This window comes from Chiloscyllium plagiosum, unplaced genomic scaffold (assembly GCF_037043375.1).
Source record: "Chiloscyllium plagiosum isolate Xiang-an unplaced genomic scaffold, Cpla_swu_hap1 HiC_scaffold_5, whole genome shotgun sequence".
NCBI lineage: Eukaryota > Metazoa > Chordata > Chondrichthyes > Orectolobiformes > Hemiscylliidae > Chiloscyllium > Chiloscyllium plagiosum.
In genome coordinates, this window is record NW_028270143.1 from 117,471,710 (window position 1) to 117,488,429 (window position 16,720).

The window sequence follows — 16,720 nt, forward strand, 5'->3', positions numbered from 1 at the left end:
TGTGGAGTGAAACGCAGAGTTAGCAATTTGAATCTTGTAGCTCTTCATCAGTTTCATCGACAATTTTACTTTTTTGTTTTCATATCTCTAGCATCCACAGTTCTTTATTTATTCATTATTATAATATTATTGATCCAGAATACTGTTTCATGAACTGAAAAGAAACAACACAGCTTTTATGTAAGTTTAGTGCCCAAACACCCAGATGCAGTTCTCAAAACACCACTCATATAATATTCACACTAATATCCCTGTACCTAACACCTTAATAAATTTAAGTCACCTTGTTAAACTGGAACTGTGATTGCATGTAAGAAGGAGAAAATATTTTTAGTTAGCAATAAGTTAAAGGGTTATGGGGAGTGGGCAGAAAAAGTGGAATTGAGACCGAGTTGAGATCAACTGTGATCGTATTAAATAGTCAAGAAGGCTTGAGGCGCTGATTTACTTTTCTTGCTCTTACCTCTTAAGTTCTAATGTAAGCACTTTCAGTCCGGAGCTGCCCTGCATTGTTCTTAACATTTACCCTAAATGTGGCAGACAGTAAATTTGGCAATTGTGCTTTGCGAGCAGGGTCATGGATGTCCTGGATGAGGTGTTGCCAATATGGAATTTGCACCTCATCCAAGGAATAACAGTGCAGGCCATGTTAACCTGGTCTGCATTAGAGTGGTGTTGTAAAAGCACAGCAGGTCAGGCAGCATCCAAGGAGCAGGAAAATTGACATTTTGGGCAAAAGCCCTTCATCCTGTTAGCCTGGTGCCAGTTTGTCACCTGGGCTAAAGCAGTCTCAGTCATCTGGAGGAATATGCAGCGATGTAGAAAGATGATCAATGCTCTGTATTAGTCCATCAGGGTAAGTGCAACCATCCTCTGATGGTGTGATACCTTATGCTCACTCTATCTTTGCTACTGTACCATCTATGAAGGCCCATTCTCTACCAGTCTCATTATTGACTGCAATATTTTCCTCAGTTATGTCAGTCGCTCCAGCCCCAACATCCCTACAATCCCTTTGTATTGCCTACTCACTTGGTTAGGATTTTTACCCACCTGAACTGAAAGTAACAGCTGTGGCATTCGCTTTCATCTCCTGTAATATCTGCCTCTTTCATCTATTGTAATACCTGCCTCGCTCTCTCATTCCAGGAGGAAAACAGGAAAACAGGGGAGAAAAACTGAAGATGGATAGCATGCTTCCTGTCATTTGGCTCACTCCTTATTGGGGGAGGATTTTGACTTTGATGTCACCCGACAAGGACTGGTCAGGTGTTGCTCTTGTCTTACTGTTCCAGGTCCCCCTGACTGAAGAGTCACTTGACTTGATTGAAGCCTGCTAATAACTATGCTAAGCTTTCTTGCTTTGTGTCTGACCATAAGACTGTAAGATATAGGAGCAGAATTAGGCCATTTGGTCCATTTGAGTCTGCTTCACTATTCGATCATGGCTAATATATTTCTCAATCTCATCCTCCTATTTTCTCCCTGTAACCTTTGATCCCCTTAATAACCAAATATCTGTGTATCTCAGCCTTAAAGACACCCAAAGGCTTGGCCTATCTAGCCTTCTGTGACAGTGAGTTTCACAGAGTCACCATTGTCTGGCTGAAGAAATTCTTCCTTATCTTAGTTCTATAAGATCATCCCTTCACTCTGAGGCTGTACCCTTGGTTCAAGAATTCCTACCAGTGGAAGCATCGTTTCCATGTTCACTCTATTCAGGCCTCTCATTATTTCTTGTAAGTTTCTGTGAGATCCCCCCATCATTATATATCCAAACACCGTTGAGTACAGACCCAAAGTTCTCAACTCATTTGACAAGCCCTTCATTCCTGGGATCATTCTTGAAAACCTAGCACATCCTTCTTTCAATTCTGTGCCCAAAACTGCTCACAATATTCCAAAACTTGTCTGAGGAGAGTGTTATATAGCCTCAACAGTACATCTCTGCTCTTTTCAGTCTTGAAATGAATGCAAGCATTGCATTTGCCTTCCTAATTACAAATGGACTTGCATATTAATCTTAAGAGAATCCTAAACCAGCACTCCCAAGTCCCTTTGTGCTTCATCATTCCTGATGAAGGGCTTATGCCTGAAACGTTGATTCTCCTACGCCTCAGATGCTACCTGGCCTGCTGTGCTTTTTCAGCACTACACTCTCGATCCTTTGTGCTTCAGGTTTTTGAAACCTTTCCCTATAATTGACCCCTCTATTCTTCCTACTGAAGTGCATAACCTCACACAGTCCTATATTGTATTCCATCTGCCACTTTTTTGCCTACGTGGGCATGTCCAAGTCGTTCTGCACCCTCCCTGTTTCCTCAATATTTTCTGTCTTTCCAAGTCCCTTAAAAATAATTCAGTTTAACTCTTGAGTTTTGGGTGTAAGAAGATATGAGAGAAACTTCTTCTCATGCAGTATGTATGAATAAGTTATATTGGAAGCACACTGAAGATAACACGATTGAAAGTCTAATTGTCTAATATTCTTATAAGATGGAACGTGTGAGGGGAACTTGGCCAGGTTGAATTAACTGTTCCAAGAGTTGATTTTCTTCAGCCAAATAACATTTCCTCCTCTAAAAAGTTCTTAATCTTGGTTATTATTGGAAACTATTTTGTTTGCAGAACTTGAACCAGAACCAGTGTTCGCCAATAAAGAATCAGTTCCGAGAGAGGTAAAGGTTCGAACATCGGAAAATGCTATTCTCAGCTGTGAAGTATCACATCTCAAAACTGAGGTCAAATGGTCCAAAAGTGGAAAAATTCTCAGTTCTGGTCAGAAAGTTAAAGTCGAATCTGATGGTAGAATACGAAGACTTATTATTCAGAATGCAAAATTAGTGGATGGAGGCAATTATGTCTGCGAAGCAGCTGGAGAGAAATTGACATTCTGCGTTCAGGTTACAGGTCAGTAATGAATGTTGACTTTTAATTTATGTTCACCAAAGGTATTTTCAAAGTCTAATTATCTCTTGGATTACGTTTTTCTGACATCTGGTTGGGGTTCCTTAGAGCTTTTCCTTCTTGACTATCCATAAGAACTGTCTCCCTAATCTTTGTCTTCTGCTTTCACCTGGCTTTGAAAATGTAAGTAGGACCTGTGTAATATCTTTATTTTAGGGAATTATCCCAAAGGATTACTCAGAGGTATGTGTGGTAAGATAAAAACTTCAACCAAACAAGGAGAGTTTAGAAGGCTAGGAAAAGAGTTGTTTTTTTAAAGAAAGAACTTAAAGAAAAGGTGGATAGGTGCAATTCTGAAGAGTATAAACTTGGGACAGAATTTTCTGTTCCCTTTAAGGCAGCATCATTGGTGAGAAAATTAGGAAAAGAATGACAAGAATGATAAAGTTGGAATCTCATGGAGAAAAAATTTCCCTTAAGCTTTAAATGGTGACTTCATAAACCCACTAATAAGCCACCTTAATTCCATGCATTTGCATTTCACGATTCGCACAACTTGCTTCATTTATATGACACTACCAATATTTTGAAACTAGACAGTGCCAGTTTCTCGCATGAAAGTCAGAATGGTTACCTGATGGCAGGAGCTTGCTGCTTGTATCTCCACACATTCATCCATTTCTGTCTTCACCACAACATACCTGGCACTCTTCATACACACTGTCTGTACAAATTGGCATTGTCAAACCACCCAAGTTTACCACAAGATCATGCTTTCTCAATCTAAATTACATCACCTTCAGGACTATGTCAGGGACATAGTTTGCATGCTTCTGCCAGGATGCTTTGCGTGCAGGGATAAAAGCATCTTACTTATCTACACAAGTTACATTTTGTGGCTCTTGACTTCATTTGTTGCATTCATTAGCTTTGCCCATATTTGGAGGGTACCATTATTTGTGACTTGCATTGCTTTTCAGTGTAGAGGGGGAAAGGCAGTTTGTCATGGTGGGGAACACTGAAGAGTCAAAGAGGTGTACATTTTGCTGTATGGCAATGTGCTGTCTCAATGTTATATGTATAGTGTGTGTCAGCACTTGTTCACAGGAATCACACTGCATGTGCATCAAGTACATAGCTATCTCTAAATATCAATTCTTAATGGGCTCAAAAGGACCTACAGTCAGTGAGAGTACAACCACAGTCAGTCTAGGGGCTGATCTGATTCCAGTCCAGGGTTTGGTCATGGTTAGTCCGATTCTACCAGAAGTGCAGTATGAGGTTTGGACCATGGTCAGCCATGCAGGTCAAGTCAGGGGATTACATACACCTCAGTTGAGGTGCTGTCGAAACTGGAGGTGCTGGACTAATTTTCCCTGCAATGAGACAAAGAGAGGGGGGATAGAGAATGTTCAAAATAGATGGAACAGTAGATACTGGTGATGCTGAAACAAGAGAAACCATCAAACTATAATAACTCAACTGGAAAGGAACATCATTTATTGTTGAACATGTTGAATATACATAAGCTAGACCTAGCCTGGGGCAAACAGTTCTGCAGAACCCATCCCTGGGTCTGCTTTTTAAAAAGATTTTTAAATCAACTTGTTCAGAAAAGTCATTGCACATCTCTGGAGCAGGTGGGACTGGCTCAGAGTTGTTGACACTGCCACTGCACCGTGAGAGCCTCCTGGTTTGCTTTATCTTAGTTTCTAATCTTATTTTCTTAGTTTATAATCAACCTGTGCAGAGATGCTGTCACTAACCTCTGGAACAGGCTGGGTCTTGAACCTGCAGGTCAGGCAGCATCTGATGAGCAGGAAAATCGATGTTTCGAGCAAAAGCCCTTCATCAGGAATAGAGGCTGGAAGCCTTCAGGGTGGAGAGATAAATGGGCCCATTTATCTCTCCACCCTGGAGGCTTTCTGCCTCTATTCCTGTTGAAGGGCTTTTGCCCAAAATGTCGATTTTCCTGCTCCTCGAATGCTGCCTGACCTGATGTGCTTTTCCTGCACCACTCTGATCTAAACTCTGGTTTCCAGCATCTGTAGTCCTCACTTTTGCCAGGATCTTGAACCTGGGCTTCCTGGTCCAGAGGTAGGGACACTATCACTGCACAAGAACTCTAGCCTGGCTCTGCTTTATGTTTTTATTTAAATAAGCCTGTTCAGAGTTATTATTACACATCTCTGCAGCAGGCAAGACTTGAACCCAGGGCTCTTGGTTCAGAGGCAGGAACACTACTGCTGTGCCATAACAGCCCTCAAAGTACAGGCTAATGGCCAAATATAGATGTTTTCTAATCACTGTTCAAAGAGATATCGCACACCTCTGGAATGGGTGGGAATTGAACATGGGCCTCCTGGCTCAGAGATGGGGACAATATCACCACACCACAAGAGCCTGTCTGGCTCTGCTTTATATACTTCTTTTAAATCAACCTATTCAGAGCAGGTAGAACTTGAACCTGGACCTTCTGGCTCAGAAAAAGAGATGCAACCACTGTGCTACAAGATTCCTCTGGGATGCTTGAATGCCCTTAGGTCCCAGTGGTGATATGTTCTTCAGCCTCTCCAGTTGTGCCATTGCATGGGGAAGGGCATCATAGTCCTCAGATGGTAAATTAATGTGGTGAAGGGTTACATTTGCTTAAGCAAAAGTGCTATGAGATATAGTGGAATGGGCATTATTAATCTCAATCAAATAAACACGGCCTGAAAATAGGAAAATTTACCCAAGATGACTAGAGGAAGCCCTGTCAATTGTGATTCGATGACAGGAATATATAAGGGACTGGAATTAGGAGGGCTGAATTTGCAAAAGATTATGCTGCTTGCGGATGTTTTACAGGTACAAAGGCAAATTCATAAACGAATCTAAACATAAAGATGGATTTTTGATTTCAAGCTTTGGGGGGGCTTGCTGATTATGCATAGTGGAGTTCTGGATGACTACAATCTGCGGAGAAAAGTTAATTAGAGGCTGATAAGGAGGGAGACTAATAGAATAATTAAATTTGAATTTTTGTGAAAGCACAGGTAAGATTTATAGTGACTGTAACAAGGTTAACCAGGTGGATGCTGAAAATGTGTTGCTAGAAAAGCGCAGCAGGTCAGGCAGCATCCAAGGAGCAGGAGAATTGACGTTTCGGGCATGAGCCCTTCTTCAGGAATGCCAGGTGGATGTCATAGAATACGTGTTCTCTGACTGGGGCTCTTAATCTGGTCCAATCAGAAAGCCCTGGCTTTCAGATAAAAACAGGAGTGTCAGACATTCTGTTCACACTGAGAGATGGCTATGAGGGAGCTGGATTGTGTCAAGGAGTTTCCATGTATAAATAAAGTGAGTTAGTGAAGGAATACCAGATTCTGTGGAGTTATTTCAAGATCAACATGCGTTGGTATTGGCTAGGAGTGGAGATAGGAGATATAATGAATACAGTAGTGATTACTTTGGGGCAGAAATTCATCTTGTGATAGAATAAATTTCTAAGGGTTTCATATCATGGTATTAAGGCATAAAAAAAGAGTAAACATTTGAACAATTCAGTGGTGGAGCCTGAAGCAATTCTTTAGCTTTTACAATTTTCTTTTCCAAGCTTTTAAGATAGGGAAGTTATTACATATTCAAAACACACTCATAACCATTTTTTGTACCTGTTTCCCTTAACCATTTCCTTCTCGGTACTCAGTTTCTTTTCACCATACGAAGTGAACTGTCTCATCTCTCTCTCTCTCTCTTTCTCTCTACTGGAAGAATAGTCTTTTAGTTTTAGTCTCTTAATGGGGTAAGATGAATTCTGCACCAAGTTGGTACTTGGGAATGCTTATCTTGTATCTTTGTATATTAGATGCATTACTGTATTAATCTTTTATCAAACCTTTAGTTTTATGCATAAATCTTCTAGGAGAAAGTGAGGACTGCAGATGCTGGAGATCAGAGCTGAAAATGTGTTGCTGGAAAAGCACAGCAGGTCAGGCAGCATCCAAGGAACAGGAGAATCGACGTTTCGGGCACGAGCCTGAAGAAGAGTCCTGAAGAAGGGCTCATGCCCGAAACGTCGATTCTCCTGTTCCTTGGATGCTGCCTGATCTGCTGCGCTTTTCCAGCAACACATTTTCAGCTTTTATGCATAAATATCTGGTCAGGTTTATGTCTACCATTTTTAATCTGACATTCCAATTGATGTTTCTTGATTGCAGAACCAGAAACTGGATTTGTCAATAAGGGTTCAGTTCAGAAGGAAGTGAAAGTTCGACGATCAGAGAATGCTACTCTCAGTTGTGAAGTGTCACGGTCCAAAACTGATGTCAAGTGGATTAGAGATGGAAAACGACTCACTAGCAGTAAAAAGATTAATCTTGAGTCTGATGGTAATATTCGAAAACTGATCATTCAGAATGTGGAATTAAAAGATTTAGGTGAATACATTTGTGAAGCAGCTGGCGAGAGATTGACCTTCAACGTTCAGATTTCAGGTTAGTATGCTTCAAGGAAAATCCTGCATTTTGTTTTTACCCATTTAATTATTCCAATATTTATGTATAACATTTGGAAGATATGTAGGCCCAATTATGTTTGATCTGCTTTATTATGACATGCCTTGAAATTTGTCTTTTTTTTCTTAGGTAAGTATATTGAAATATATGGAATAAAAACAGACAAGTGTAATCATGGTGCATCAACAAAAGACTATGGATGCTTTAAATCAGAAATAAAAACAGATGACGTTAGAAATCCTAGGTGTCATATGTGGATGGACAAATGGATATAGGCAGTTCCCCAGTTATGCACAATTTCCATTGTTGAGTACTTTTATAAATCTGAAAATGTGTTGCTGGAACAGCGCAGCAGGTCAGGCAGCATCCAGGGAACAGGAGAATCGACGTTTCGGGAATCCTGAAGAAGGGCTTATGCCCGAAACGTCGATTCTCCTGTTCCCTGGATGCTGCCTGACCTGCTGCGCTGTTCCAGCAACACATTTTCAGCTCTGATCTCCAGCATCTGCAGACCTCACTTTCTCCTCCTACTTTTATAAATCGACTTGTATGCAAGTTGGAATGCTATACAGTACAATATATAATAGCCATTTGTAAATATGAGCAAATAGTTGCACATTGGATCTTTAAAATTAATATTAATATGGGAAGTCATTTGTAAGTATGAACTGTCAGATTTTGAATGTTCATAAATTGGGGGCCACATTTCGGTTTAATGGTCTTTCATCAGAATTGAAGCAACAGTTTGCTTCTGGTCAAATTGAATGAATAAACAGATTGAAGACTCTGGGTGGTTTACCTGTGTTCCTGTGAAGATCATGGTTATTTGCCATCTGTGAGTCTCTATTATGTATATCAGCAATATTCTCAAGTTAGGGACTTTGCGATAGTGGTAATTGGGTCCTTTACTGTGGTGTCAGGAGGTGCAGTTATGCTCCTTTCAGATCCATGTGCAGAAAATAAATTTAGCTGTTTGATTTGCTGACGTTCACTAAGACAGTTTTCTATTTCTGCAGTCATGGCTGGCAGCCTTATGGCAAATGTTGGACAAGGCAAATGTTAAGACACTGGTTTATCTGCTTTGGATGTGGGCAAAGGAGCTATCTTGCTTCTCTTTACCTATCATTATGTCAATTAGTTGACTTTAAGCAAAAGTTTAGATCTTTAATAGACAGCCTAGTTCTTGAAAAAGGGGTGAATGCAGCTGGCTAACTGGGTGCAGGATGTGATCATTTGACCAGATGCGTTGCCATTCAGTATGATCATGGCTGATCCTCTACCTCTTGCCATATTTCTGCTTTCTTTTCATACTCCATGCCTTCAACACCTAAAACTTCAGCAATCACTTGAACATATTCAGTAACCTTGTATCTACTACCTTCTGTGGTAAAGGATTTCACACATTGACCACCCTCTGAGTGAAGAAACGTTCTTCATCTCAGTCCGAAATAGACTCACCTGTATTTTGAGTCTGTGAGCCTGAGTTATGGACCCACCCACCTGGGAAATTGTCTTTCCTACATAAAATTGTCTAGGAATTTTAGACATTTCAATTGGATCACCTCTCAATCTTCTAAACTCTAGTGAATATAAGCTCAGTGGAATCATAAGACTATAAGAAGTAGGAGCAAAAGTACACTATTCAGCCCATCGAGTCTGCTCTGCCATTCAATGAGAATCATTGCTGATATGATAATCCTCAACTCCACACTTTCCAGCCTTTTCCACATAACCCTTGATTCCCTTATTGATTATCGATGAGAGTAAGATCCTAGAGACTTTCACTGAACAAAGAGACCTTGGAGTGCAGGTTCATAGCTTCTTTAGAGTGGAGTTGCAGGTAGACAGAGTAGTGAAGAAGATATTTGGTATGTCTTTATTGGTCAGAGCATTGAGTACCGAACTTGGGGGGGGGGGGGGGGGGGGGGGGTCATGTTGCAGCTGTCCATGACATTGGTTAGTCCACTTTTGGAATACTGCATTCAATTCTGATCTACCTCCTATAAGAAGAATGTTCTGAAACTTGAAAGGGTTCAGAAATGATTTATAAGGATGTTGCCAGGGTTGAAGGGTTTGAGGTATAGGGAGTGGTTGGAGGAATTGAAATTGGCACTGACTGGGAGGTCTGGTCGGCCCCTGTGGAACTGGTTGCACGGAAAGTAAACTTAGGGAATGGCTCATCGAGCATCGTAGTAAGGTCTGCAGGGACCAATCAGACCTCCCAGTCACCGCCTGTTTTAATTCCCCAACCACTCCCTTTCCAACATGACCATCCTTGGCCTTCTCCATTGCCAAAACAAACCACAGCTTCGATTGGAGGAACAGCACCTTATCTTCTGCCTGGGCATGTTACAGCCAGGAGGACTCAACATTCAGTTCTCTCATTTCAAATAACCTCGCTCCCCCTCCCACGGCTCCCTTCCCAGCCCCACTCCCTCCCTTCCACTGCTCCCTGCCACCAACTGGATTCATTCCTCCTATTGACCAACCAGGTCGTACCCTCCACCTGTCTTCACCTATCCCCACTTCACCACCCTGCCCCTGCCTCCCCCTTTGCCTGCAGCTATCCCCAATACTGAAGAAGGGTTACACTCAAAACGTCGACTTCTGCACCTCCTGATCCTGCCTGGATCTGTTTATGGCCAGCTTGGCCAGGCTCAGGAGTAGGCCCACAAGGAGGTCATCTGACCTACCCTCCACCCTCCGTACTAGGTAATCCCCTGTTTATTTCTTATTTTCTTTATAAATCTGCACACGATTGTCAAACAGCAGTAGTGCTTATGCTTTCCCCAGTGCCCATGTCGTGTGTGTGCAGGTGTAGGACACAGTGAAGAATAACAAATGCAGAAATCTTTATTTATATATGACCAGCAGAAAGTAAGGAAAAACCCGAGTGGTCAGTAACAAGCAGTGCCTTCCTTATCAAGGGGCAATGCTAAGTGATCAAAAAAGGTGAGGAGGAGGGCAGGGATCAAATCAAAATAGAATCAGAGGGGTAAATAAAACGCACCACACCCTGTGTTGCCCTCCTCACCATGAAAATCTCGTGTGGTGGTAGACACTGCTTGCTTCTTCTCCAGGGGCACTTGAACCTGAACGTAACCGTTAAAGAGGAGCAGACAATCTGCCATAACGACCTCCTCCATGGCCCGCTGCCTGGACCCATTTATGGCCAGCCTGGCTAGGCCCAGGAGCAGACCTATGAGGAGTTCCACTGACCTCCCCTCCCCTCTCTGCACGAGGTGATCCCTGTTTATATTTTTTTCTTCCCTGCAGTATACTGGCTGTGTGGCCAGCCAGCTCAGTGTCAGTCCCCTGAAGTGAAGAGATTCTGAATCCTCTGTTTATTTAAAAAAAAACATTTTAACCCCCACACTACTGCCAAACAGCAGTAGTGCTTAATTTTTCGTCAGCACCTATGTTGTGTGTGTGCAGGTGTAAGTCAGAGAGAAGAACAACGAGTGCATTAATCTTTATTTATACTCCACCAACAGGAAGAAAAGAAAAACACCTGGCAGGCCAGTGACAAGCAGTGCCTTTCTCAACAAAGGGCAATACTGAGTGATCAAAAAAGTGAAAGCGAGGGCAGGGATTAAAACAAAATAAAGTCAGGGAGGGAGGGAAAAAGCACGACACATCCTGCAGTGCCCACCTCTCCCTGAAAACCCCGAGGGTGTTGGTAGGCATCGCATGCTCCTTCTCCAGAAACACCCCGGCCCGCACATAACTGTGAAAGAGGGGCTGGCAACCAGCCATACCACCTCTCTCCATGGCCCACTGCTTAGACCTGTTTATGGCCAACCTGGCCAGGGCCAGGAGCAGACCCACGAGGGGATTCTCTGACCTACCCTTCCCCCTCCGCACTGGGTGATCCCCCCCTTTATATTCGTCAGCCAGGGCTTCATGATTGGCATGGTTTACAACCTAATCAAGGAGCTTGTAGTCAACAAGATCCACCTAGTTCCAATCACTACAGTTGCCTTTCCACTAATTGTTTTGTTATCTGCAAATTCACTTTCCTCATCCAAATTGTTAGTATATGTTCTGAATAATTGTGGTCCAACACTGCTCACAGTGGCACTCCACTTGTTACAGGTTGTTGTTCTGAAAGTGGCACCCTTATCTCAATTCTGTTTTCTGTTAGTCATTTCTCTATCCAAGCTGACATACTATCTCCATCACAATTCTTTTTTGAGCGGGAAAAGTTTTTTTCCCTTGCAACTCTATTCATCCCTCTACATGATTTTGTAAACCTTTATCAATTTCCTCTTAGCCTTTTTGTCTCCAAAACGCATAAAAAAAACAAAGATCTGCGAATGCTGGAAATCAGAAACAAAAACAGAAATTGCTGGGAAAATACAGCAGGTCTGGCAGCATTTGTGGAGAGAAAGCAGAATTAGCTTTTTCAATGCAGTGATCTTCAGAACTGATTGTAGATTGGAAGGGATGGGCAAAGTGGGGGGGAGTAAACATCACGTGGAGATAGGACTTAATATTGAGTGCAATAATTTTAGGGCCTGAGTACCTTACCCTGGGCCTTGTCATTAAATGGGCTGCTACCACAACCATCCCATTGTCAGCTACTAATGTTTGCAGTTAGCAGTTATTGATTCCCCCATGCCTTTGTCTGTCCAACTGCTGTTCTGCCTCCACAGGCTTTATCTCAATAGACAATAGACAATAGGTGCAGGAGTAGGCCATTCTGCCCTTCGAGCCTGCACCACCATTCATTATGATCATGGCTGATCATCCTCAATCAGTATCCTGTTCCTGTCTTATCTCCATAACCCTTGATTCCACTATCCTTGAGAGCTCTCTCTAACTCTTTCTTAAACGAATCCAGAGACTGGGCCTCCACTACCTTCTGGGGCAGAGCATTCCACACACCCACCACTCTCTGGGTGAAGAAGTTTCTCCTCATCTCTGTCCTAAATGGCCTACCCCTTATTTTTAAGCTGTGTCCTCTGGTTCGGGACTCACCCATCAGCAGAAACATGTTTCCTGCCTCCAAAGTGTCCAACCCTTTAATAATCTTATACGTCTCAATCAGATCCCCTCTCAGTCTTCTAAACTCAAGGGTATACAAGCCCAGTCGCTTCAATCTTTCAATATAAGATAATCCTGCCATTCCAGGAATTGACCTTGTGAACCTACGCTGCACTTCCTCAATAGCCAGAATGTCTTTCCTCAAATTTGGAGACCAGAACTGCACACAGTATTCCAGGTGCGGTCTCACCAGGGCCCTGTACAGCTGCAGAAGAACCTCTTTGCTTCTATGCTCAATCCCTCTTGTTATGAAGGCCAGCATGCTATTAGCTTTCTTCACTACCTGCAGTACCTGCATGCTTGCCTTAATTGACTGGTGTACAAGAACACCCAGGTCTCTTTGTACTGCTCCTTTACCTAACTTGACTCCATTTAGGTAGTAATTTGCCTTCCTGTTCTTACCACCAAAGTGGATAACCATACATTTATCCACATTAAACTGCATCTGCCATGCATCTGTCCACTCACCTAACCTGTCCAGGCCACCCTGTAATCTCCTAACATCCTCCTCACATTTCACCCTGCCACCCAGCTTTGTATCATCAGCAAATTTGCTAATGTTACTATTAATACCATCATCTATATCATTAATATATATTGTAAATACCATCTTCTATATCATTAATATATATTGTAAAAATATATATTGTCACTGCCTGCCATTCCGAAAGGAAGCCGTTTGTCACTACTCTTTGTTCCCTGTCAGCCAACCAATTTTCAATCCAAGTCAGTACTTTGCCCCCAATACCATGCGCCCTAACTTTGCTCACTAACCTCCTATGTGGGACTTTATCAAAGGCTTTCTGAAAGTCCAGGTACACTACATCCACTGGATCTCCCTCGTCCATCTTCAGAGTTACATTCTCAAAAAATTCCAGATTAGTCAAGCATGATTTTCCCTTCATAAATCCATGCTGACTCTGACCTATCCTGTTACTACTATCCAGATGTGTCGTAATTTCATCCTTTATAATTGACTCCAGCATCTTTCCCACCACTGAGGTCAGACTAACTGGTCTATAATTTCCTGCTTTCTCTCTCACTCCTTTCTTAAAAAGTGGTACAACATTAGCCACCCTCCAATCCGCAGGAACTGATCCCGAATCTATCGAACTCTGGAAAATAATCACCAACGAACCCACGATTTCTAGAGCCACCTCCTTCAGTACCCTGGGATGTAGACCATCAGGCCCCGGGGACTTATCAACCTTCAGACCTAACAGTCTCTCCAACACCAATTCCTGGCAAATATAAATTCCCTTAAGTTCAGGTCCTTCAGCCACTGTTACCTCAGGGAGATTGCTTGTGTCTTCCCCAGTGAACACAGATCTGAAGTACCAATTCAACTCTTCTGCCATTTCTTTGTTCCCCGTAATATATTCCCCTGTTTCTGTCTTCAAGGGCCCAATTTTAGTCTTAACCATTTTTTTCCCTTTCACATACCTAAAAAAGCTTTTACTATCCTCCTTTATATTTTTGGCCAGTTTACCTTCGCACCTCATATTTTCTCTGCGTATTTCCTTCTTAGTAATCCTCTGTTGTTCTTTAAAAGCTTCCCAGTCTTCGTTTTCACACTCATCTTTGCTATGTTATACTTTTTCTCTTTTGACTTTATATGTTTCTTAACTTCCCTCGCCACCCCTGCCTCCTCATCGGATCTTTTTTCCTTTTTGGAATGAACTGATCCTGCATCTTCTGCATTATACCCAGAAATATCTGCCATTGTTCCTCCACTGTCATCCCTGCTAAGGTATTGCAACATTGAACTTTAGCCAGCTCCTCCCTCATAGCTCCATAGTTCCCTTTATTCAACTGAAATATTGTCACTACCGATTGTACCCTCTCTCTTTGAAATCTCCACCTATCATTTACTCTTCCCTGTGTCCTGCCTGTCATCTTCAGCATATATACCAACCTTTTGCTGGCTACAATTAATTCTGAAGAAGTCACTGGACTTGAAATGTTAACTCTGCTTTCCCTCTACAGATTCTGCCAGACCTACTGAGTGTTCCCAGCAATTTCTGTTTTTGTTCCCAACCTTTTTGATCTATCTTCATAACTGAAATTTCTCATCCTTGGAACCATTCTTGTAAATGACTTCTGCACACTCTCCTGTATATTCACATCCTTCCTATAATGTGGCACTCAAAACTGTACACAGTAGACTAGCTGACATCTAACAAGTACCTTATATATAACATCACCTCCTTACTATGGAACTCTGTGCCACTAATAATTGATGAAGTTGAGGATACTGTTTGCTTTATTAATTTCTCTCACCACCTGAATTTGCATTAGGTTTATTGTCACATGTACTCACATTAATACAATGAACAGTTTACAAGTCGCCACTTATGGCACCATCTTAGGTACAAAGAACCTATGCACAGAATCTTTGGACAAAACAGAAGAACAAGAGACACAAAGTTATCAAGTTAAACATTATAGTCCTTCTTACCAAAGTAGAAAAACAAAGAAACAGCTAACAGTTCAACACCACATTCCATAAATGCCTGCCCATGCTGGGCTCGCATTCCTCACAAGGGCTTGACCTCGCCCTGCCACACCTTAGGTTGCCTGCTCTCATCACATTGCTGCCTGTTCCTTCTACAGCCACTGCCATGGGAAGCCTGTTGCTGCTTGTCGTGGGCTGCTTGCTCCCACTCTTTACCCACCGGCCACCCCAGGCTGCCTGCTTCTGCTCTTGCTGCTGGCTATCCCGGGCTGTCTGCTCCCACAGTGCGACTGGAGTCCTGCTCTGGCACCTGCTTTCATGCTCCAGACCGTGAAGAAGCTGTGATGCCACCGACTGCCAGACTTCTGCCCAGACACACGAGCAGCGTTGAGGCTGACTGCTAAAGCCTCCAGCGGCTGCTGTCGCCATAGCAATGTCACCTGTCCTACCTCCTCAGTGATCTGTACACATATACAGCAGTCCCTCTGCTCCTGCACCCCTTTAGAATTCTAACCTTATTTCATAATGACTTTCATTGTTCATCCTATCAAAATGCATCAATAAATGTTTCTGTACATTGAATCTCATCTGCCACCAATATGCTCACTCTTTTTGGAGCTCTACACTGTTGTCTTCACAGTTTACAATTTTTGCAAGTTTTGTGTCATTTGCAAAGTTTAAAATTGTTTCCTGCATGCAAAGATTGATATTGTTAATGGATATCCGGAAAGGAAAGAACTCCATTACTGATGACTCTGAGGAACACCACTACAAACGTTTCTCCACTACTCTTGTTTCCTTTTCAGGGCCGATTGGGGATAGCGTAGGGAACTGTGCACGGAGTCTGAGCAGACGGGAAGCCCTAAATGAATTTTTTTTGCCTTGGTTTTCATTAAGGAAAGGGACCTTGTTGTGAATGAGAAATTTAAGGAGCTGGGAAACAGGCTTAAATAGATCGAGATTGAGCAAGTTGATGTGCAGGAACTTTTAGCAAACATTAAGATTGTTGAGTCCCCAGGGCCAGACCAGATTTATCCTACGTTGCTGTGGAAAGCGAGAAAGGAGGTTGCTAAGCTGCTGGCTAAAATCTTTGCCTCCTCACTGGAGTCTTACTGGAGGATTGGAAAGAGGTGAATGTTGTTCCTCTTTTCAAGAACGGTAAGAGGGAAATCCTGGCAATTACAGACCAGTCGGTCTTACGTCTGTGGTCAGCAAAGTTGTGGAAAGAATTCTGAGGGATAGAATTTATGGTAATTTGGCAAAGCATAGCGTGATTAAAGGCAGTCAGCATGGCTTTGTGAGGGGCAGGTCATGCCTAACTAATCTTATTGAGTTTTTTGAGGAGGTGACGAGACAGGTCGACGAAGGTAGAGCAGTGGATGTGGTGTATTTGGACTTCAACAAGGCATATGATAAGGTTCCCCATGGTAGGCTCATTCATAAAGTCAGAAAGTATGGGATACAGGGAGATTTGGCTACCTGGATTCAGAATTGGTTGGCTGACAGAAGGCAGAGAGTGGTTGTAGATGGAAAGTATTCTGCCTGGAGGTCAGTGTTGAGTGGGATCCCACCGGGCTCTGTTCTTGGGCCTCTGCTCTTTGTAGTTTTTATAAATGGCTTGGATGAGGAGGTTGAGGCGTGGGTTAGTAAATTTGCCAATGACACAAAGGTTGCGGGTGCCGTCAATAGTATAGAGGGCTATTGCAGGCTGCAGCGCGACATAGACAGGATGCAGAGCTGGTCTGAGAAGTGGCAGATGGAGTTCAACCTGGATAAATCTGAAGTGATGCATTTTGGAAGGTCGAACTCGAAT

At 42.6% G+C, this 16,720-nt stretch overlaps 1 protein-coding gene across 4 annotated transcripts in view; it reads left to right on the forward strand.

Moving 5' to 3' along the window:
• The window catches only part of obscnb (obscurin, cytoskeletal calmodulin and titin-interacting RhoGEF b), a 799,195-nt gene that overhangs the window by 111,691 nt on the left and 670,784 nt on the right, over nt 1-16,720 (forward strand). For all 4 annotated transcript variants that reach the window (XR_015757277.1, XM_087987576.1, XM_087987577.1 and 1 more), the window contains exons 11-12: nt 2,629-2,910; nt 7,110-7,385. Coding sequence is in view for 3 of the 4 variants with exons in the window: in XM_087987576.1 (XP_087843702.1) it covers nt 2,629-2,910; nt 7,110-7,385 (558 nt within the window). In the remaining variant the exon portion in view is untranslated. The remainder of the gene's footprint in view (nt 1-2,628; nt 2,911-7,109; nt 7,386-16,720) is intronic.